The sequence below is a fragment of the Odontomachus brunneus genome, unplaced genomic scaffold, assembly GCF_010583005.1.
Source record: "Odontomachus brunneus isolate Ranch 3 - 2012 unplaced genomic scaffold, Obru_v1 Obru_scaffold_041, whole genome shotgun sequence".
NCBI lineage: Eukaryota > Metazoa > Arthropoda > Insecta > Hymenoptera > Formicidae > Odontomachus > Odontomachus brunneus.
Window position 1 is genome coordinate 84,076 of NW_022639491.1, and position 24,227 is coordinate 108,302.

General features: G+C 40.3%; 1 protein-coding gene across 6 annotated transcripts in view; it reads left to right on the plus strand.

Moving 5' to 3' along the window:
* Positions 1 to 24,120, plus strand: part of LOC116844373 (A disintegrin and metalloproteinase with thrombospondin motifs 9) — a 50,699-nt gene extending 26,579 nt beyond the window's left edge. The window contains exons 5-29 of one of the 6 annotated variants that reach the window (XR_004378072.1): positions 3,901 to 4,102; positions 6,167 to 6,377; positions 6,542 to 6,737; positions 7,737 to 7,951; positions 8,389 to 8,541; positions 8,715 to 8,864; positions 9,424 to 9,575; positions 10,412 to 10,751; positions 11,056 to 11,144; positions 11,319 to 11,666; positions 11,885 to 12,051; positions 12,139 to 12,389; positions 12,651 to 13,029; positions 13,243 to 13,404; positions 14,140 to 14,280; positions 14,591 to 14,722; positions 14,829 to 14,999; positions 15,184 to 15,399; positions 15,939 to 16,130; positions 17,926 to 18,114; positions 18,201 to 18,526; positions 19,047 to 19,186; positions 19,321 to 19,514; positions 19,738 to 19,967; positions 20,879 to 24,120. Coding sequence is in view for 5 of the 6 variants with exons in the window: in XM_032815807.1 (XP_032671698.1) it covers positions 3,901 to 4,102; positions 6,167 to 6,377; positions 6,542 to 6,737; positions 7,737 to 7,951; positions 8,389 to 8,541; positions 8,715 to 8,864; positions 9,424 to 9,575; positions 10,412 to 10,751; positions 11,056 to 11,144; positions 11,319 to 11,666; positions 11,885 to 12,051; positions 12,139 to 12,389; positions 12,651 to 13,029; positions 13,243 to 13,404; positions 14,140 to 14,280; positions 14,591 to 14,722; positions 14,829 to 14,999; positions 15,184 to 15,399; positions 15,939 to 16,130; positions 17,926 to 18,114; positions 18,201 to 18,526; positions 19,047 to 19,186; positions 19,321 to 19,514; positions 19,738 to 19,827 (4,806 nt within the window). In the remaining variant the exon portion in view is untranslated. Of the gene's footprint in view, positions 1 to 3,900; positions 4,103 to 6,166; positions 6,378 to 6,541; positions 6,738 to 7,736; positions 7,952 to 8,388; positions 8,542 to 8,714; positions 8,865 to 9,423; positions 9,576 to 10,407; positions 10,752 to 11,055; positions 11,145 to 11,318; positions 11,667 to 11,884; positions 12,052 to 12,138; positions 12,390 to 12,650; positions 13,030 to 13,242; positions 13,405 to 14,139; positions 14,281 to 14,590; positions 14,723 to 14,828; positions 15,000 to 15,183; positions 15,400 to 15,938; positions 16,171 to 17,925; positions 18,115 to 18,200; positions 18,527 to 19,046; positions 19,187 to 19,320; positions 19,515 to 19,737 lie in introns of those variants that run through there. The other 5 variants (XM_032815807.1, XM_032815808.1, XM_032815810.1 and 2 more) reach the window with 5 other exon arrangements.
* The last annotated feature ends 107 nt before the right edge of the window (positions 24,121 to 24,227 follow it).

The window sequence follows — 24,227 nt, forward strand, 5'->3', positions numbered from 1 at the left end:
AAAGCGAATAGAGAAAAACGACGTTCCGCACGCCGAGAGTTCTCGGTATTCGTCAAGCCGTTCTTTGTGCCGCGAAATAACTGCGCGGGGGAAGGTGCATGCCTGCGAGAATGCAAATCGCGAGCGCGAATCGGACGAGCCGCTGTGAGGTCCGATTGCTCGCAGCCGTGGCGAGTCGCGCTGAACCTCGACTCTTCTTCGCTTACTCGCACAGCCGACTCGATGGGAAACGCATCGACACCGGACCGACGAATTTCCTGTTTTGCATCACGTGCTGAGTGAGTTTCTCACCGGTGGCGGCTATGACTCGACGCAAAATATCGGATGCGTTTGTGGGTTTACGCTGCGCTTGTGGGTTTACTCAGCGTTTGTGGGTTTACTCAGCGTTTGCGGGTTTACTACTGAAAAGACAAGACGAGAGAAACGTACAGTGGAAGAGGGAAAGGAGGAGGGAAACGTAGAACGTGTAGGTGGACGTGGGTCTTCATTGTGAGGGAAGGAAAACTCTTCACGCACAGATATGCACGCAACACACACACACATGGTACAAGGAAGTCAAGTAGTGAGAGAATGCACATCATTTTAAATATTTGCTTTTCAGCACCGGTACATCGTCTATAAAATTTTCACCCAGTGAGAAATGGTCGAGTTGACGTGGATGAGGTTGAGGTTTACGGCCAAAAGTTTGTGTCGTGTTTAGCGGATAAAATTGAAAATAAATTTGTTTGATTTTGAGATATTGGCAATACTCATGAGTAAAACACGCACTGTCGACTCGATATTTTTTTAAACATCTAAAAGAGGTTCTCCTATATATTTGTGTCAATGAGCTTCATTGATTTAGCATCATCACCGATCGAATTCATGTTAATTTAATAATTTAGCTCTTTTAATACTCAATTCAGTGACGAGTCTACGAATATTTATTAAATACGCCGATAAATCTTTCGCGCTAACTTAATAGAAGAATTATTTAACGGTACGTGACAGAAGATTTAACTTGAGACGTAACTTAACTATATTAAAAGTTGCTCGTGTTCTGTAAGTATTTTAAGTAGATCATTGTCGGCATCGCGTGCTTCGCGGCACACGTGTGCAAATGTCGAGAACCTCCGCATTCCGAAAAAACAAATAAATGGGAGAGTCCATCTCCGTTAGAATGTTTAATCAGAGTGTTAACGTATCGGTGTTAGCGGATAGGATAACAACGGACGGCGCTTTGTTTGTAAATAGCGCTCTTCTAACAGCATCTGTACACGTCGCCGTGACTGAAAATAAACGGGATTCGAATCGTCTGTTATTTTACGTAAACGCGCAACGTGCGATATTCTGTCAATTACGTGAAATATATCACATTTATAAATAATTTCGATGTAAAATCTCACTTGTTCGGTGAAAGTTTACTCGGAATCAACGGTTCTCGACCCCCGTGCCCGGTCGAGCGAAACGATCGATTATTTTCCGAAAAATGAAAACGCTGCTAATGAGAACATTCATAAACGACGCAAGATCGATCGGATAGATCTCGTAAATTGTTGCTCAATTTATCTCAACGGGCAAAAACCGTGAGCTGCCAGAAGACTACAATTATGGAATAATCGATGATAATGACAGCAATAACAATATAATAATGAGATATAATGTTAGGAACATGTAAGAAAATCTCGAAGTCTCACTAATTTTCTTTCGAGTGAAATAAAATTCGCCGTTAAATACAGGCATTTCTCATATTATCATCATTTCGACACACATAACTTTTTACAGTGCGTAACATACACGGGATCGATTATGAAAGCGATAGTCACACACGTGTGTTAACACGCGTTTAACAGGCGGAACGGCGTAAACAACTTCTAGATTTAATTCGTCGCAAATTAGAAGGAAACGAGCCGTACAACGTTCGCTCGCAGTATATGGAAATTACGGAGAAGCACGCGCGGGTCGTGCTAAGACAGCGTTGATAATCGATAAATATCCCTTTATTGCCTGCTTAAGCCAGTTTCACCCGTAACTCCCGTAACGAAGCGTAGTGTGTCATTAGAGCAGTTGACGAGTGATTCACGATGCCGACGACAGCTTGAGCTCCCGTAATTAGAGGCAACAATTAATAAGGTCGACTTTCCCGACTACCTGGTCGATTACTGTCCTGCTGGTTGATTATCATCGACCAAACCGATTACCCTCTTTTAGAGCTTATCTCGCGACCGTCTCTTGATCGTTCCTCAAAGACGAGTTCGATTATGGGTCTTCTGAATAGAATCGTTATTAATCTTTCGACATTCTTTTTAGGCAAAGAGAGAAATAGCGCAGATATGTACTAACTTTCGACTTTTTATTGGCGCGTCGCAGAAGCGCGCACGAACAAATATCTCGGATACTTTTTTTCAACTTGTGGATTCTTGTTTCATTTTTCCTTTTCTCACATATGAAACTCGGAAAAAGATCTGGAAGTCATGGAGATACACCAGATCTGCACGTCTCCAAACTTTTTTCTAAAACTTCCAGGCAAACTTCCAAGATCTTTGTGCGAGACTTCCCCAAGGTCTTTCCCCAAGATTTCCAAGTCTTTCTCCAAGACTTTTTTCCAAGACTTACATAGACTTTTTCCCAAAATTTTAGACTTTTTTCAAGACTTCTATATATTTATAGTTTCTTTTTTCTTCAAAAATTTCAGATTTTTTCTCCAAGATTTTCAGACTTTTTTTCTCAAGATTGTCAGGCTTTTTTCCCGAGATTTCCAATCTTTCTTCTATGCTTGACATGAACAACGATTTAAAAAATAATATATTGTTTTAACATGAAGAATTTTAATGTTAGGACTGATTTCAACGGTGTCTCCTGCATCTGCTAAATAGCAGATTGCATTGTGTTTATGAATAGAGAATTCTCCTTCGATTCGTCTATACTCGTGCACATCCGTGCGCGTCTTTCCCCCAGATTTGCTCGCACGCGGAATGCACGTAGGCGGATTATATTTAGCGGGAGCATACTCTCGGCTGCTCCTGCCGCATAATATGCTCGGATCGAGGAAGTGAAGTTCTCACATAGTGCAATGTCGGGGCACAACTGATCCCTAAATAGACCACGCTCTCTGGAAGTCAGAGATATTACTAGTGAAAACTATTTTCATGCGGAAGAGTATCTCGCGAAACTACCAAACATTCTCTTAGCTGTAGGTCGCTCGTGGTCGATTTGGAATTGATTTGTCGCTCAATGAGAAGCACCTGTATAGTAGTCCTGAGCCCACAAGTGAAAATAAGATGCGTTTTGTTAGAACTTTTTGAAATTCGGGAAGGCAAATTGAGGACAAATCATATTGTTTAGCTCGTTTTCTGAGTGAGCTTTAGATAAATTCAATCGACAAAAGTAATATTTTAATAGGATTTTGATTGGATTTAACTTGGTTACGAAGATAATCAACCTTAACGAATGCGATAATCGTACACGCAAAAAAATGACTTAGTAATATCAGCTAAACCGCGGTAGCTGATTCAAACTTAGTCAAAAGGCTAATCGTTTAGCTGTCACTGCTAAGAATTGGCTATGGCAGCTAAAATGCATTCTCTATGAAATACAAATATATTAGGTGACATTAAAAATGCACATTATTTCAAATAGCTAAGAAAATGGCAGTTATTCCTAAATTTCTTATCGTATGCATATATTAAAAAATTTTATCGCACAGCTACAATCATTTGCTACAGTCATTTGTTTCTAGCAGCTAATATTTCTCGCTGTAGCGCCTAAGTTTAAACAGCGGATAAATTTAGCTTCGGTAGTATCGATATTAGCTGTCCCTATTTCAGTGACGCATCTTATCTGCCACAACTATTTTTTAGCTCTGGAAGCTAGTTCTTTTTTTGCGTGTAATACCGTTCGAATTTTTGTTGTAACTTTTAGACCGGTCACATGAAGACGTCTATGGGAAGCTACTTCATCAAACCCACGGAACACTGGCGCGAAGATGACAAAGACTCCCTTGGATCCTCGTTGCAACACGCGATCTACCGTGTACCCGCGACGGCGTCGTCCAGCTTCACCGAAGACACTGGTTTCGATATTACTGAGGACGAAATCAGGAATCACAACTGCGGCGTGATAGGTAAGTCGACTTTCACTCGTACATTTATAACTAATTTCATTCGCGATATTCTCTTTACATAGGAAAGATCGATACGGCATTATCAATTTTGCACGTATATAATCATATCGGTGCGATTGAAGCAAATCTACAATAAATTGAGAAATAAGTTAAATAAATTGCTGAAAAAAATATTTAGTCCAATAAGAGTTATGCTGGATAATAGCGTGATATTTTGTCGACTTTATTATCCTCACGTAGATAAAGTTTGCAATTGTCATCTTATAAGGCTCCTATTGGTCTAGATATCTCTCAGCGATCGAATATCTGTCAGTGTGTGCCTTAATATAATCGTCAAATAAATAAAGAAATGTATACTCTTCCGTGTTTGGGCGCGCGGCCACAATTGCACCAACTTAACACTCATCTCCCGACGTGAAACGCGTGTTCACGTGCGCGAGGAGGACTCGAAGAGGAGAGAAGGTATCGCGTCTTTTTTCATTCAGCGTATACTCGCACGACCACCTCTACCGAAACAGGTTCAGGCATTTACGTTTTTCCTCCGGCGGATTCTGATGTACCATCGAGACAGCTTGGCGACGCGCGGTACTCTCTGCCTACAAAACGACGTCGTCGATGGTATACTGTCCAAATATTCTCATCTCCTCGTGTATCGCTTCGGGTCTCTCGCGCGGCTGCGATCTTTTCAAAATAACGCCAACCTCGAGTCCGTCTGTGCGACGATACGATATCAATAGCGCGTTGATCAATTAGTCACGATAAGCCTAAATTGCTTTACGCGTGAACAATGAGAGAAGATTCTCGCTCCTGCGTATAATATGACGTCGAGATGAGACAACCATTCCTTCGCCAGGACAGATAATATCACCTCCACAGTCACATGACCCGTTGAGAACTGGGATTTTTTATAATAAGATACAAAGAGCCAAGTGCAAGGTTAATGAACTAAAGTGTTTGAAGTATTAACATTACAAATGGCTTCTTTATCATTAGTTTCTCGAGATATCGAGGTACACGGGAACGTGGCTGCGACGAGGCGTGCCGGGAAAAGCAGACAGACGGCACGCGCCGATTACGTGGCTCTCGTTAAGTACGTGGAGCCTCTAGCAATCTCCGACGAGAACGATCGATTCTCCGATATGCAAAAGTCATTGACTCGGTGCGATCGTGTCGGGCTAACGGGTACCCTGATTAACTCCGAAGTCAACTCGAGCCCTTCCTCTCTCTCTCTCTCTCTCTTTCTCTCTCGTCCCTACGGAGATCGCGAAAAAAGAAGCGAATTATTACGGATACTCGATCATGGCGGATCGAAGGATGGATCGTCGCTTGAACGCTCCACGAAGTCATGCGACTCGAAGGTTCATTTATTCACTCGTATTCATTCGCGACGAGTATTGGTCGGGTATTAGAAATATGAATGGTCCCCGGACTATTACGTATATAATTCCAGCTATCTCCCCTCGCCTCCTAGTAATTTTACTTTCACTTATATGTAACATTTAAACGATGACTGCAATGCGGCAATAAGATAACGAGGATGCCGGGGACGATAGCGACACGAGAAGCGTACTCTGCGGGATAATACACCCGATCAATTTTTACGTCGCACCTCCGAACATGCAAATTACGAACGCGTTCTTTTCACCGCGAGAGAGACATAAGATATTCGATAATCGCTAGAAAGTTACGCGATGTATACTGTATTTTCGATCGGGTGAAAGTGCATGTCGTTTGCAACATGCGCCTGGCACGATATCTCTCTCGTGTGCGAGAGGATTTCATACAAAAGAGAAAAATCGCGTAAGAAGCTGACGGTTTCCCGTAACAATCGATCGATGTAATGGAAAATTTCGCAATATTCCCTTCTAATGTAAACGCGCTCCAGTCGATCAAAAGCAATTACGGTGAAATACACGCGAACGTGTTCAGCCTGATCATTTATTTGCAACAGTAAAATTGTCAACGTTACGTATATATAATGATGACAATCTTTTCTATTGCAAGAATTATCTCGTGAATATACGATTGCTTACATAATCGTGATCAGCATTACGATGTCGACAGATTACGACTTAAACGACACCCCTTCTCCGTCGACGGACGATAGTTCCGCTGGTAAGATTTACGTCGGGGAGCGTCCGCGGGAGCGCAGATCATTGACGCGGAAAACCGCATCGTTGAGACGTTCCAAGGAGGAGGAAAAGGAGTACGAGCGATTCACAGAGCAGAGCGAGTATCGTCGGGCCCTCTTCGAGGAAGAGGACCATGACAATAGGTATCGATTTCCTTCTGAGAAATATTTTTCCTTCATGCTAAGGAGGAATATTCCAAATAGACTCAGCTGATCCAATCGAACATAAGGAAGGAGAAACTCCTTGAGTGAATCAGTTGGTTGTATGCATATAAGCGCGCTCATAACGTACGTTTTATGAATTCTAGATACCACAGTATAGAACGTGAGCGCAGCTATCAGAACGGAGGACACTCTCAAGACTTGGATCCTTTTGTCACGTGGAGACCACGGCGAGCATTACCGCGCGAATACTTCATCGAGATTATGGTGGTGGCTGACAAGAAAATGGTAGATTATCACGGTAGCGGCCTGATCAGCTATATCTTGGTCCTAATGAGCACGGTGGGTACATATTCTCTTCGAATACTTGTAGATTGGTGCGGAAATGGAAACTAAAAGACCCTGTCTAGGATGGGAACTAATAGTTCCTCGAATTCTCAAGCATCTATTTCGTACAGGAGGACGTTTCGTAATTTATGTTTCTTTCTTATTGAGTGGAATTGGTACGACTCGTATTTTTTCGTTGCTATTTATCTTTTGACTTTAACTGAATTTTAATTTAATTGTAAGCTGATCATTTTGTAGTATCGAAAAAAACCGATATTATAGCGCCATGTGGTATAAATATTATGCTTTATGGTAGATTATTTTGCGTTGAAGAAGAATGACGTGATAATGCATTTTCGAAAATATTCTACTAAAGTCAAGAAAGAGGAAGAGGAAGGGGATGGGAAGCATTGATTCGATATAATTCGGCAGTTAGCTTCGTCATGGCGGTCATTATCGAGTGCACTACGCCAGTTACGTATCCCACGCGAAGGCCACACCTTACCGGAGGGCAACATCCTGCGGAGAGTTCGCTTTCACGAATCCACGCCTGTCATTCATTCGATGATTCAATCCCGTTTCCTAATAACTAACTATCAATCGGCTTTAAGAGATTCATGAATCTTTTATGAATGAAAGAGCATACTGGATCGAAATAGATGCTTTGTGTAGCACAGCAGTGTAGCGTGTCCTAGATCGACGAATATCCTTCCAATCGGTAACTTCGGCTTTTACGATCATTTTGAAGACGATTTTTAATAGAAACGAGATGATTATTTTTCATTTTCAATTTCAGTTTCCTCAATTCTAATTTTTAACACTGTATTGTTGAGCTTGGTTAAATTGTCATTGCTTGTTCGAATATGCCATTTCTTTTACTTGAATAAAAATCACAAAGTCATGCAGCAATGTGCGGTGCTGTATATCCAATACGCTGCAATTGTGGATACGTCACAACGAAATATATTGTCTCAAAAATATATTGTCAAATATATTTGTTCCCTGGAAGGATAGGTCTCACGAATCTACAAAGACCAGTCGATTGGTAATCCGGTGAGCATAGCTGTTATGAAGATTATCAAGACCGATGTAATGTTCGGTGAGAAGCATACCGGAAGCGACGGAATCGCGGCGGCTGAAATGTTGAAGCGATTTTGCAATTGGCAGAAGCACAACAATCCGGACGAGCCCTCTCCAGAACACCACGATGCTGCACTTCTTTTAACCAGGTTTGTATTAGACGCACACATTTCAGGTTGTTGAAATTATAGACGTACTACTCGATGGCAGAAAATTGCAATATTTTTTAAATTTCACAAGTTTCGGTCCTCATATGTGCGATTGTCGTCTATTATTCAAAACAAATAGTAAAGAAACACAATGCAATATTGTTGTCGCTGATTATACATCTTGCATGGCATAATTCCATACAGATGAAATAATATGGCATAATTCCATATAGATGAAATAATATGATAATAATATAGTAAATATGACGTCGAATTTTTTATGCATAAATAATTTATTTTAATGCTTTGTGAGCATTATGAACGTTTAGATTAAAGATATTCAGATAAAGTAGCTGAAAAATGCATCTTAAGAAGTTAAGATTCGAGATATCAAAACGAATTGTGTGTACATTTCTGAATACAAAATGGATTTCTAGAGAAAATTTGTGTCACAATCCGGGTCAGAAGCGTTGTGACACTCTGGGGTTGGCCGAACTTGGTAGAATGTGCTCGCCAGGATCTTCATGCGCTATTGTACAAGACAATGGGTTGGCCGCGGCGTTTACCATCGCGCACGAAATTGGTCATGTGTAAGTGTAACTATCAGCAATAATACGTGCCATTCTTACGTTCTGTATAATCTTTTCATTAGAATCCGCAAATAGAGAGCATTAATATTCACTACTGCTATTGTTACACTTTCAATTGTCGTTAGCGCCATGTTCTTCATTCTAAGGAGGAATATTCCAAATGAATTTTTCAGACTCAACATGCCGCATGATGACGATCCCAAGTGCGCGGGTTTCAGGAACCGTTCGGGTGTGCACAACGTGATGTCCCGTATGCTGGACGATAATACCTTTCCTTGGGAATGGTCTAAATGCTCCCGGCACTATGTCACCGAATTTCTCGAGTGAGTCAATCATTAGTCGGCAAACGACTCGGTTATGAACGGCGCGCCGGAGCACTCTGGAAAGAGATCATCACGAGTTGACCCACGACCGCGACCTGATACGATACCATAACATGCTACGCGACAGGCAGGCTTTGTCTGTGTCGTGTTAATCTGCCCCTTTTTTGTATAACACTCTCGCGAAATCTTCGAATAATCATAGGCTATTTCTCGAAACTTGTCTGCGGCAATGATAACATATAGTTTAATCCTTTACGATCGGATGGGACTTTCTGGTTCTGCTAACTGCAGACAAAAACTGGAGCTAAATAGGAGGATATCGCGATTTTTTTTTATGATATTTTTCGCGAATTATTCCCGGGTGGGAGACGAGTCGTTGCGAGTAGTCATCCGATTTAACGAGATTCTGAACGACCTTTGTGAGCTCGTAGAAGTTTCACTCGTTGTCGCAAAAAATGTGAACCCGAAGGGATATTTGAATGATATGCGAAATCGTCTAATGATGCTTCTGACGACAACCAAGCATAAGTCCCAGATCCTTCAATTCAACTTGTTTCAGAGCCGGCTACGCCAACTGCTTGTTGGACGAGCCCAGCAAGATGATGGAAAGGCAGGACGGTCGCTTGCCCGGCGAGGATTATTCGGAGAACAAGCAATGCGAGCTCGTCTTCGGGCAAGGCTCCAGAATCTGCCCTCACATGGTGAGTGATGGTAAGTCGAAAACGTTCTCTTCACGGATCTGATTGAAACTGATTGTCGATCGTGAGATCAAAAAGACACACTTCTTCACCTTTGCTTGTTTCGTTTTCATTTCATTCGCGCCTTTGATTATTCCAGCTAACTCTGATCTTCTTACGCAATGAGACTCGATAATGAAAGCTGCGCGTGTACGCAGCTCAATACATTATCATTCACTGCAATCAAGCACTATTATTCTCTTCCATCTCCCTGAAGTCCGTTTTGCCTCCTCCTTTTAGCCTTTCGCTCTGCTGCGTTGAGTCATACACTATCGAGTAAACCGTAGTCAGTTCATTTCACAGGTTATTCGTATTTGCGTAAATTCATGCTGTGTCAGCGTCGTTGTGCATCGTCTCGTCCGTGTGTGGCATCGCATACCGCACCGCCGAATAAACATAGTTGTCATTTTGACTACATTTTTAATTAGGCAAGGCAGTAGTATCAGCTGCTGAACTGTTGCCTCGCCTTCTGGTCGCCTCACACCCAAACCAAACACGTCTACTACGCACACAGTAGTCAGAAGTTTTGCATCTGGTACAGCATCCAATAAAGTTATTGTCATCATTACATTATCGTCATTGCCATTATATTATTATCATATACTCACGTTCAATGCTTAGTGTACGGTCTATTGTGTTGAAAGTAAGAAAGCTAATTCTTTGAGATACAAAAGTAACGAAATTCTAGTTCAATTTAAGTTCCAGTTCGAAATTTTATCAAAATCGATAACTCCGCAATATATGCATTGAACGAACTGTTGCTTAAGAATTGAGGTAAACTGAGGGGTTGGTTGGTTACCGGCCAGGCAGTGTGTAGGAGATTGTGGTGCACCGCGCCATTGTGGGATCATCATCAGCAGTGTCATACCCAGCACATGCCATGGGCGGACGGTACCTCGTGCGGAGCCGACAAGTGGTGCCACCGCGGCGAGTGCGTTTCTCGCAGGAATCTCGAACCGGTGGACGGCCAGTGGGGCGAATGGGGAAGATACGGCGAGTGTTCGCGCACCTGCGGCGGTGGTGTCAAGAGGAAGTATCGCGAGTGCGACAATCCGGCGCCGAAGAACGGCGGCAATTACTGTGTCGGCGAGCGCGTCAAGTACCGCAGCTGCGGCATCAGGGAGTGTCCACCGGGTAGTCCGGATTTCAGGTACGCTTCAACTTGTTAAAATTTTCGAGAACTTATTAGACTCTATCCGAAATGTCTCTGACATTTTTATCTTTAGTTGAAGAGAAAATCGTTTGCTCCAGTCTTCAGAATCACTTTCTAGGAACAAATGAGTCAACGAGGGCATGACTATACCAATTAATGCTAAAAATAGGTCAATAAGGCGACACAATGCATAAAATGGAAGCGTGTAGCACATAATCGTGTTTTAGTCCCATAAATCTCGATGATTCACTTCTCTACTTTCAACATTAGCACTCGTTCCTTTTCTTCTTTCCTTTTGCAGAGAACAGCAGTGTTCGAAATTCGATAACAATAACTTCAACATTCAGAATCTCGCCAGAGACGTCAAGTGGCACGCAAAGTATACTAGAAGTAAGCGATTGCTTGATTTGTTATTTCAATTAGTCTTATTTCAATTAGTCTTCTTTTTATTCATTTTATATTTATCTCAACTTATCTTGATTAGTGATTAACTTAATTCGACTTTGAATTTACAGAGAGTTTCACGGAAAGAAAATGACCGTAATATGAATCTTTCGTTTACAGTACTATCACAAGATCGTTGCAAGCTGTACTGTCAAGTGGAGAGCAATCAGTATTACATGTTGCGCGATAAAGTGATCGACGGAACACCCTGTGGCCCCGATACATTTCATATATGTGTAAACGGTCAATGTAAGCCGGCTGGATGCGATCACGTTTTGAATTCGACAGTAGAGCTCGATACCTGCGGAGTCTGCCGAGGTGACAATTCTACCTGTCAGAGGATCACCGGTTCCTACAACGCCAGCACGTACGGTTACACGAGAGTGGCTAAGATTCCTGCCGGCAGCAGCTACATCGACATCAGGCAACGCGGGTGGCTGGGGTCGCACAATGATAGCAATTATCTCGGTAAGACCTCCTCGTGTCTAAATCTATTCGTCCGTAGTCTCCAGTAGATGGCCAATTTGACACTACGCTTTGGAAATTGCTTGTATAATATTTTATTATTAAACAGCGAATCCCCTCCCGCATCTCGCAATACGTTTATCGCTGAAATTTGAACTAATTTCTGCAAAAGTTTTGACTGGATGATGACTGAAAACGTGTCACGATATATTGTCGTACAGCACTGCGAATCGGAGAGGACGGTGAATACGTCCTGAACGGCAATTTCATGGTAATGCATCGCAAGGTGATCGTGCACCCGGGCGTCACCATCGAATACAGCGGACCGGAATCGATCGTCGAGCGGCTCAACAGTTCTCGGCCGATCGCTATCGATCTAATTTTGGAGGCAGGTCTACTCATTATCTTCGATCACAATTATGTTACGTAGATTGAAGAGACACGAGTCCGCTCAAGCAAACACACGACATTCCAGGTATTATCCGTAGGAAATGTGTATCCGCCACAGATTACGTATGAATACACCGTGCCGAAGAAGATTCTGAACAGCTTCACGTGGCTGCTCAGCGACTGGTCGGCTTGCAGTCAAATGTGCCAGGGTATGAAGTATCGTAGGGCCGAGTGCAGGAGTACCGAGCACAAAGAGGTGGTGCCTGATGATTATTGCAGAACCGAGAATAAGCCGCAGGAGGAGAATCAAGTATGCAACGCGTATTGCATGCTGCAGTAAGTGGACAACACATTTGAAGATATTATGCTTGATATCGGCAAATTTTATTTACTAGATTCGTTAAACAAATTAATCAACTTGTTTCGTTGATCGCATGATGTGGAATTTTCTAACTTCTCAGTGCTATGAATATCAAATTATTTAAATAAAAGAAAACAGTTTGAGAAATTATCCGAAATTATACATGTTGCATCTGTTGTACGCTGTTTTATTAACGAACTATCAACTAGATTATATTAAAAACTGTTATTTCTCAGGTGGCAGACGACTTCCGTGTCCGAGTGCTCGAATCATTGCGGTCCGGGCGTTCAGACAGTCACTTCGCGATGCGTTCAAGTCTCATTGGACTCGACGCATCCTCCACAGCCGATATCGACACACGTGTGCTCGCACATCGAGAAACCAAGTGAACATCAACCTTGCATGGGCCCGTGCGACGACGCTCATTGGAGCTACAGCGAGTGGAACGGCTGCAGCGTCTCGTGCGGCGGCGGTGTGCAATTTAGAAACGCAAAGTGCGTTGATTCGAACGAGCGACAGGTGCGAGATGATAACTGCGCCGAACAGGAGAAGCATCTCAAGAGAATATGCGGTCAAGAAGCTTGCCCGAAATGGGATCTGGGCGAATGGAGTTCGGTAAGATATGCACCGCGCACCGGGCGGGACGTGTAAAGCGTGCGACGTATCTCTCTTCAAGTGTCGGCCTTGAAGATACGCGTCTCAAGTGAAGCGAAATGCGAGGTCTCGTAGCAGCTCGTCCGTCACGCTTTAACCGCCTCAGCCTGCGTATCGTGTATTGTTTACGAGTGAGTTGAATTAATGTAAAACGCGCGTCACGAAATGTCGCAGTGTTCCGTGACATGCGGCGTGGGGAAACGGCACAGAGACTCCTGGTGTCATGTCGAGAATCGCGTGGTACCGCGTACCTACTGCAGCGGTACGCCAAACGGAACGACGGAGGTCTGCGATGCAGGTCCTTGTCATTACTGGCATGCCGGCGACTGGAGTCCGGTACTGTACATCATCACCCGAGACCAATATTTACTTATGTAGTTTGTGTTTTCCTTAGAGAAAATTATCCTTGATTCTAATATATATATATATATATATATATATATATATATATATATATATATATATATATATATTTTTTTTTTTTATTAAAAAATTGCAAGAAAGTTTTCTTTATAGTTGGACAAAGTATATCGACGACTATCTTTTCCGATTAATGAAAGTTACTTCACAATTTCGTTCTCGGTTTTGCACGGCATATAGAACAAATCTCTTGCGTCACAACTCAATACTGATGATGAAATTATTGCATTAAAGTGACGACTTTTTATTTTCGAATAATCTTATGACAGAAATGATTAAACGATGTTCGAATTATCGGAACATTATAAGAATACTTAGCTTGATTTATTATATAAATCCGCTAATCATCTATTCGCATTACTGTTCCTTAGATCATTGATCTTTATGCAGGCTAGCGAAATACCGCATTGACATTTTCGATAAGTGTTCAAACACAATAGCATAGTTTAGTATGCACCGCGATTTGGGTGACAGTGGTTGCGTTCGCTTTGGGCGGTCACGCGCTGAAAGCGTCATTCTACCTTTGTTGCTCATTATACGCCAAAGAAAAATAGAATAACGCTTTCAGCGCGTAAGCGCCCAAAGCGAATGCAGTTTATGTCGGTTTTGTATTGCGAACTGCCGGATTGAATCTACTTTCTTATTGTGCAGTGCTCGGTGACGTGTGGTGAAGGAACGCTACGAAGGAAAGTTGTCTGCAAAAGTGCCGACGGCATGACGAGTGACAAATGCCCCGTGTTGGAGAAACCGAATGACTCTGCTTCCTGTACGCTGAAACCATGCCCTACTGTTGTAAGTAATACGTAATATACTTAATAATTCCGTATAGTATCTTTATAAATTTTGATCTTTCCTTCACACACCGTATGTGTAAAGGAATTTTATTGAAAAATAATGTAAATTTACAGTTGCCTGATAACAAATATTTTTCATTACTCATATACCTTCACTTTGTTTGTTTATAAACCGTCCGATGGTCGGCTTGATGGAATAAGATAAGAATATTTCGCGTTTTGCCATGTAGTGCATTTCAACACGGTGTTTCATATTCTCATTAGAAGCTATCTGTTATGTATAAGATAAAGGAAGATCCGTTTCGCAGGCGAGCCTACCACCGATCATTTACTCGTCTAACCCATCGCGCGAAGATCTTTCGCAACAAGAGAACGAAATTGACAGCAACGGCATCACATTCCACTCTGGTTACAAGTGGCATACAGGATCGTATGGTGAGGTAGGCTCGTTGATTTTGTTAGGGATTATCTCGTTATCATTACTTTAAGATAATGATATTATAACGCTTGTGACGTGATGTTACATTCACCGTCATTTGCGTGCAGTGCTCGAAGGCGTGCGATACCGGATACAGAAGCAGGATCGTAAAGTGTGTGTCCTCGGAGGCAGGAACTGTTGCGCCCGATTATTATTGCAACTCACGTCAACAACCGGTAACCAGGAGCGCCTGCAATCGTCATCCGTGTCCAACTTGGGTTACCGGTGACTGGAGTGAGGTAAATCCATATACATTAATACATTATGACTTACATATTAATCCTATTATGTTAATGTGATTTGCATTGATTTTATCTGTATACAACCGAATGTAACGGTAAATTGAATCGAAATCATTTTATAATATCAACGTCATATTAACTTGTGTAACTAATGTTTCTTTCAACGTTTGAAATTATTTAGTGCGATATGGAATGCGATCATGGATTCCAGCATCGTCAAGTTCGTTGTCAAAGCCATCACGGCGAGACTTTACCGGACAGGGAGTGTACTGACCAACGACCGAAGCATATACGAAGATGTCAGAAGGAGCCTTGCAGAGGCGGTCCTAAAAACAGCAGGGAGAATAATTTCGATTTCAACATTGTCCGCAGATGGAGAATGTCTGATTGGACTCCCGTAAGTAACACTCGCTAATACTGTCGTACGAAATAGTAGTCGCAAAACGATATCTCTCACTGATAAAACTACTGTTCTCGACTCTGACTTCTCTGATAATTAAAAACGAATTGCAATCAATACGTGGGTAAAGGATAGTTATCGATAGTTATCAGGATTTAATTTGCGTGAGTGAGTGAATAAGAGAGTGAGAGACCGAGTAAGCGAGCGAAGGAGCAAGTGAGCGAATGTATGAGCGAGAGAGCGAGTGAGTGAACGAAAGAGCGTGAGAGTAGAGGATGGCAGGAGATATTAGAGTTTTCCTGTGTCTTGTAATTATTAAAATGTTACATGTTTATATATATATATATAGCACAATTTAACTAGCGTGTGCGTAGCGTGCGCTTGCATTGTTCTAGTAAATATTAAAAAAGAAAATATGGGGTGCAAAATCAAGTGTTGCGATGGTTGGTAATGGTGGCGATATGATTTCTCGCCAAATGTGACCACTGTGAGTGGTAATGTGTGGCAAGTTTGCAGCGAATCGAAATATTTTGCAGTGTTCTAAATCGTGCGGCTACGGGATTCAGACGCGAAGAGTGGAATGTATAATCAGAAGAGGCAACCATGGGCCGGAAATACCCGTTACGGATGAGCTGTGCTCGAGAACGAAACCGCGCAAACCAAAATCGCAGAGATTATGCCAGCGTATTGCCTGCGACTATACTTGGCAAGAGGGCACCTGGTCGGAGGTATCCTTGTACCTCTACCTCTTATGCCAGCATTGCACTCGTAATAGCTTGCTGTTATATTCCATTTTACGTGTGTTTAACGTCTCGTTAGCCTTCAAGAGCAAAACGTGAAAGTAAAAACGAGTTACCTATGTTACGCACGTATCTTTGTACGTATGTTTGTGTGTATATGTGTACTGCAAAGGAAATAACGATTATCGCACCAAGAATATATTCATAAGTAACTAATCTTGATGGATCGTATCGGGAATGGGCTCCTTAGACGATACAACGGACCATGGAAGGTGCATGGTGATTGTTGATCGATAATTATCGAAGGGATGTCATCAAATTTGGCTGAGATACGTTGGCGATTTAATGTTCCTTCATTCTCGTTATTTGAAATGTGCTGGTCTTTTTCATGCATGTTACTCTCGCATTGTTGAAAAATTGAGGATGTTCACGAAGATCTCTTTCCACTCTCGTAAGTTTAATAAATCTTGCAAAAGTATTAGTTCGACATGTTTTATATCTCAAATGTCAAAAATTACGAAATATAAGTCTAGTATTCATTAAACAGCTTTTGAAAATTGAGATCGGATAATAATTAATCGAATAAGCGAATTAATCGGATAAGCGAAAGGTTGTTCGCGCCAAAATGATGAAGCATAATATGGAATATATCTATGAAACTTGAAAGTACTTTCGTGGACATCCTGTAAAATAACATTTATTTTTATAGGTATATAGGTGATTATTCTCGATATCTTTTCTAATATAGAAATAATAATGTAAAATAACGATTGTGCATTCAATTCGATGCGAAAGGATTTCTTGCGTGCATCATCATTACTAACGTGTGTGTAACCTGTGCACTTTATTTAGCGGATTCAGAAAACTTTGTTGTGATACATAATCACGTATGTAACATTAATATTAAGATAACACTTGAAGAGGGTAAAACGCTGCATATTCCCATTTGATGAAATATTCATCGTATATATCAAACATTCTATATAGGTTACATTCGTGAAATAACAACGGCCTGGAACGATCTACATTTTTGTTTCAGATTATGCATGAGCATGTGTCTGATTTTAAGTCGTTCGCGTAAATTTGCACAGTTTAGTGAGACAGGAGTACATGTCACATATCTGAACGTGTATATAACGAGAGAACGTATCTTGCTCAGATCAATGTATATACGATATACTTGACTATTGACAAATATACAAAATATATTACAATTGGATAATTTAAAAGTAGCAATTGAAGAAAACATCCGGTTTTAGTCAACGGAAAAGCGTTGTCTTCTATCACGATAATGTTAAACCCAATACTCTGATACAAGCGCAATGTAGTTCGGGGATCTAAACTAAGATATTCCATTACATATTCTCCATAAAATGATCACTTATTTAGTTGGTTCAAAACAATTCGAATGACAGAAAATTCACTACTTTTCACAACCTATAACATTCTTAGACGAAAAACCAGTCATCTTTGATGATAGAGGTGTACGAATGCTGCCTGAATGTTCGCGAAAGATAATAGAAAATAATGAGGATTATTTGGTGGTATGGATAAATCGTTTTTAATAAAGTTACTTAGTTTGTTTCCCTATCGCGAAATTCATCAAAACTTTTACATTCACGCAATATTTCACCCTATTACGATAATCTTTCTCAATACGTTCTCTCGTTACACGAAACACAATTATTGATCATGGAAACATTGGGATGATTCCTGTATTATTTTCGATGTATATTTGATCACAATGACAATGAGACTAACAAACGCGTTTATTATTTTCAAGTGTTCGGCGGAGTGCGGCGAAGGTAAACAACGTCGCGCGGTCACTTGCCATCATGTGAACCTCTACGGATGGATCGACCCGACACCGACGGAAGGTTGTCCAATGGATCAAAAACCGACTGGTGAGCAGATCTGCAAACTGCGCGAATGCAGTGACAAATATTATTGGACCGCTGGCGCCTGGAAGAAGGTAAATAAGACGAATTTTTCTAATTCCGTCTAATTTCTGAAATCGTAAATCCATCTTCACGTCTTTTCTTGGTTTATTTACTTTAGTGCAGCCATCCTTGTGGACGCAAAGGCCGACAAAATCGTAGACTCTATTGCCACGACAGAACCGGTAAGAAAGTCGCGCGATACTATTGCCCGATGGAATTCAAGCCGCAACGAAAGCGCAAGTGCAATCAGAGAAGGTGCGGACCAACCTCCTGTCTAGAAATTCAGAAACGTCACCGAACCACCACTGATGGTGAATATTCATTATTGATCGGTGGTAAAAATATGACAATCTATTGCCACGGGATGTCGAGCGCCGAGCCACGTGAATACTTGACGCTACCAGCTGGTCAAAGTGAAAACTATGCGGAAATCTACAACAAAAGGTGAGCTACTAAAGCTACTACGTGTATTTCATATACGTTTATCGGAGGAAATTTTTATCTTTCATTAATAAATAGAAAAATGTGTTTGGTTATACTGTTGGACGATTAGTTTGTCTGAGTAGTCGTTTGAATTGAAATACTTGAGGATAAAGGTTTCCTTCCTTGGTGAAAATAGAAATTGGAGAGTAAATAAAGTGTAAACGAAGAGTGATGAAAGTGTAAGTGAAGCGCTTACAAAGCGTAAATTGAAACATCGGAACGTAAAGCAAGCGTACCCGTTTGCTTTACGTTCCGATGTTTCAATTTACGCTTTGTAAGCGCTTCATTTATACTTCCATCACTCTTCGTTTACACTTTATTTACTTTCCAATTTTTATTTTCGCTAGGGCTAATCTGCTTTTGAATCATATGTCTGTTTATCTAAAATATTTCGTCTACTTATTATTTGGGATGAATGACAGTTTACTTTATTGTAATAATTAAGTAAAAATTAATTTTTTTACTTCAACGCGTGAATCAGGTTAAGAAATCCACACGTGTGTCCATTCAATGGCCAGAGGAATGACAGTTGCACTAGTTGCGTGTCTGAATTTTCAACGATTTCTGGCAAAACGATGTTCAAGAGAGTACGCATAGATCCTGTGAGACTCTACATTATAGGTGAATTATTGCGGAAATTTAAGAAAGTTTTTTTTTTTATATAGAATGCTCGTTTACACTCACAAAATATGTATCTTTGACATTTATTATATATTTATTATGCACATTTTTTAGATTTTTTTTTATGTTTTTAGCAAACGATTATACGTTCTCATGGACGCACGGGATAAAACGCGTAGAGTATGGTAAGGCCGGTGATTGTTACAGTCTTGCTAAGTGCCCGCAGGGTCGCTTCAGCATTGATCTGACAGGAACTGCTCTAAGTTTATCATCGGAAGTCGCATGGATCCCGGACACCTCAAGCGCTTCTCTTGCGATTAATAAGATCGTAAGGAATCAATTTCTAAAGGAACAGAACGATTTCTTTATATAACAACTATATACACGCACAAAATCTCAAATATTCCTTTGTCTTATGTTAACATTCTCCATCGCCAAAGCTAAAACACTTGAACGAGCAGAATGGTCGTCGAGTGATTTCTGTATTATTTCTATATTATATTATAATTTTCGAATGTTTTAAATATTAACATTATGTTTATATTCCTCAGAATAATCAGCGAATCTTCGGCAAGTGCGGCGGTTACTGCGGCTTCTGCAAGCCGAAGATAGGTCTAAAGCTGGACGTCTTACCTCCCTAGTCACAGTCGTCAACATTTCATGCCGCATCTATCTATTCTACGCGTGTCACACGATCTACGGAGAATCTTCAGGATATCCGAGATGTTTCACGAGGTAGCGAGAACGTGACCAACACCACCAACCTATCACGCGTACACTAGTAAGCATTTTTCTTCTCATTAGGAACATCCCGATTAATTTTCTAAATCGCTGGCCGCAAGGGAAGATTTGTTTTCTTTCCTTTTAACTTGTAAGGCTTTGTTGGAATCGGATTATTCTAACAGAGGTAAGAGGAAAAATCGATAGTTGCGTGCGCGTGAAAAGTTTAGCGTTTAAAATTAATGCTGTTGGCATCCGGCTAAATGAACCTGTTATCTCACTTGGGTTTCTTAGATATTTCGAGATCGCAACATCGGTTAACTCTCTGCAGTTTTGGACAGTGGAATCTGTTGATACAGATCTTGTGTTACAAATATTATTAAGTCTGTTGCTACTACTACTATTATTATTACTATTACTGCTATTAGAATACGTCAGATCATTATCAGACTTTTCTCGATTATTGTCGTCAGTTTGCTGTCAAGTTATATCGACAAGCTCTGCCGGGAAAGTACTAGCTTAATGCAGACACAATCGATAGCTGTATTTGTCGCTGAAATTTAACAATCGGAGAATCTAATTGCAGACAGCAATTATCCACATTGCTTTTTTGTTTATATAGAAAATTGACTTGAAATATCGAAAAACCCTAGTATATTTGTACTCTAGCAGCAAATATTAGTCGGCCAATGGTCAGTTGCTATAGTTTCAATATTGATCCAGTGTTCGGGTACTTTCCAGGCATCCAAGTACTTGGAATATTAAAGAAGTATTTGTATACCGAATGACTGTTCGCGAGTGCGCAGGTGTACAGATATTATTTTTATACCGACAGCATTAATTTAGATAAATACCCGTCGATTCCGCGACTACGAGCCGTGGTACTGTAACCACCGACATGCTTTAAATTCGATTAGTTTCTTAGTAGCACTCGATGAGAAAAATATATCGACTAACGATACCGAAATTCAGTTCGCGGATCGGGAAGTTGCTGGCCGATATACCGACATGCACATGACACCATATCCAAGCTATCACTGCCGTCACGCGTGTGCGATTGTAAAGATTAAAATCACCATCTTCAATTACGGGGTCTGCGTTGCGTTGATGGCCAATTGTCTCAATGACAGACAATGCCAAGCCGGAATTGTACGCATTGTCAATTGAGGAATGCGGATCAATACAAACGGTAAGTTCGACATTTAAGTACGAGTTTAAGTCTATCGTTATTAAATTTGCGATTGTGCGCACAGTCAACGTTTTTTCTACAGATGCGACAAAAGCAATTTCTCAAGCGATCGTCTTACCAGAGTAGATCCCGTACTTGAAGCCTAGTTCGATCTGTATAGTTGTCCTTCTTCTTTTCTTTCATGAGTGAATTTGTCTACGATTGTAGACAAGAACACACGACATGTGTGCATTTAAATACAGGAAAACATTTGTATGCCAACTTACAAACATACGATTACGTATAATCGTGACGCGTCTGAGGAAAAAATTTCTACAAGTGCAAAATGAAAATAGTTACGCGAAGATTGGATGATTACGACGTATGTAAGTCAATATTATTCAGAATCATATCAGTTTTTTTATTTGCAATAGTTTAAAGGGGCAGAGAGGGATGATATTTTGGAATAAAGGGATTAATAACTCGAGATAAAGAATCGATAAGCTAGTAAAAATGGGAATGAGATGAGGTTAAAATTTCGGTGAAGAATAATCGCGGATACTCGTCTTGACTTTATCCTCGCAAAAAATTCGATAATTTACGTACTTACGTCCGAGTTTTCAATTAGACCAGTTGTCGAATAGTTGCTCTAAAAGAAACATACAGTATATATTTCACACTCATGCTCCAAGTAATCGATAATGGCACTTGTACCATGATTTTCTATGAGCCTTACGCGTTACGATTAATACTATGCTCTCTTTCAATGATCTTACGATCCTACAGTTTGCTATTAATCGTGATGCACTGCCATATTTTTTGTAGCGTCTTATCGAGACGTTAGAAAGAAAAAATATTAGCAAAGAACGATATTTTATTTTTACCTTTAGAAATAAAATATCGAGATGTGACGTAAGCGTAACTGAGGCGAATATTTTGAAACTAGAACAAATAACGGCAATCCGTAGTTCTTAAGTAGAGAAATTTATATACATGTCCAGATTATAGAGATGTGATTTACAACACATCCATAATCAATTTTGAAATCACAATTTGCAGCTGATTAAGAGCAGAAGTTTTATAAAGCACGACGAACGAATTCTATTTCGTTATTTATCGTCTTTTTATACATTTTTTCTTGCGCAATGAGCTGCAAAAAAGTTTGTGAGATCGTTGCGAAAAGAAACAAGCTGTAGGATATCTCCTTTTTTTATCTCAAACTTACATATAAAAAAAGATACTGTTTTGGAAATGTAATTTCTAGTTATGTCAAGTATAATTGTATTATGTTACTGGTACCATTTTATGTGGAATTTGTACAAAAACCGATAATATTTATGCTATGAGAAATACGTACGATAAGTGTAAAACATAAGAGAACTTTATCGCACCGCGCTTAGAAACGGTATTAACGTTAGTGCAGTGCCAGAGTTAGTTAACGCTGAATAACCAACAAAAAATTGGTCAGTACAATAATTTACTTTGCCAACGGTCGCGAGATCGTCTCATAAAATGCTAACATCGTTCCGTTTATAGAACACTTTGAACCAGGCGCTTGTTAGTTATATGAACGCGCGCATTTTGACAGACTGCCATAGTTAATATGTATGTATTTGTATGCATATATTGTGTGTGTGTGTATGGTTGTTTGTTTGTGGTATGTATAATGTGTGTGTATATGTATATGTGTATGTTTTTATGAATGTATGTTTTTATGAATATATGTTGCGTGTGTGTAGGTATGTTTGTATACATGTATGTATGATAAATGTATTTATGCATACGTAATTATTAAGTACGTAAGGAATAATTTTTCAAACACGGCCACATAGCATAATAAGATTTGATAAGGACATGAATTGCGTGACTTATCTGGCAAGTGCAGTGCAAGAATATACAAGTATTTTTTTTTCGTTTTTTTAGTGAGCATTTTGTGTCGAAATTAGCGCTATTGGAGTCGCGAGAGCTTCGACGATGATGTGAAGAGATACGTGTGAAAAAGCGATGTTTGCGCGATCATTGTATTAATGTTAGATAAGTTAATGACAGACGGTGCTAAATAAGTCGTTGGTGACGAACAGTGAATTCTATGCTATACTGGAAAGAGAAAAATTTGTGTGCGCGTGTCGCGTATGTAATGTGTGTAATAGATTAAACTATATGAAATAATTGTAATTATATAAATATTGATAAAACAAGATGAAAAGATGCATGTTACTTTCATCTTATCAATTAAGCTCAACGTACAGCAATGTAAGCATTTGGCGAGCGCTAATTAAAGCCGAAGTGCAGTCATATGTATTTGACTGTTTGATAGCCTATTTGAAGTCGATCAAGCCGAAAAAAGTTAATAAAACTATTGTTTGCAATAAAGAACATAGAAAACGATTGACAAATCAAAATTTACTAGACAAGGACAGAGATGGTAGAGCCTCATCTACTTCAGTTTCTTTTCTTTTGGTATACAGGCTAAGCATGGTAGTTCTCTTTCTAATATAATATAGAGTTCACTAGTGGCGAGATATTCCGCGGACTGCGGCGCAGTTTAGCGTGCCATTTCAAGGGAAACTTTTATATTGTGCGACGACAACGAGTAGCTTTCGCGTGGTTCGCAGCTCTTGCACGCGGACTGCACAGTTCAGCCATATCTCACCGAGCAATTCGGCGAGAAAAGCGGCCTATTTACGCGGTTTTACGTATCTAGTATCAAAGGCAGCTAATTGGTCGGTTATCGATCTGTTCTGCAGTACCATCCGTTCCGTTTTATGTACTTCTTTTTTCTTATATACGTTCTGACATATCAACGTATCATGTATCCGCGAATCATGTATTACTTGCACACAATGTGCACTAGATATCTATAAATGCTCTCATCTAGTGCGAGCACTTCTTAAACGCACTTTACCCGGATACTTACGTAAGATGTGCAAATACCACCACCGAATGTCGTTCTCATTATTCGGATTTATATTGGCCGACTTGCAAACAATGCTCTCCAACTTACACGGCAATATACTTTGAAGGATAAAACCGGAGTACAAAACAAGATACTTAGGTGATTCATTAATTCTGATCTATCTAATATTTCTGATATATATATATATATATATATATATATATATATATATATATATATATATATATATATATATA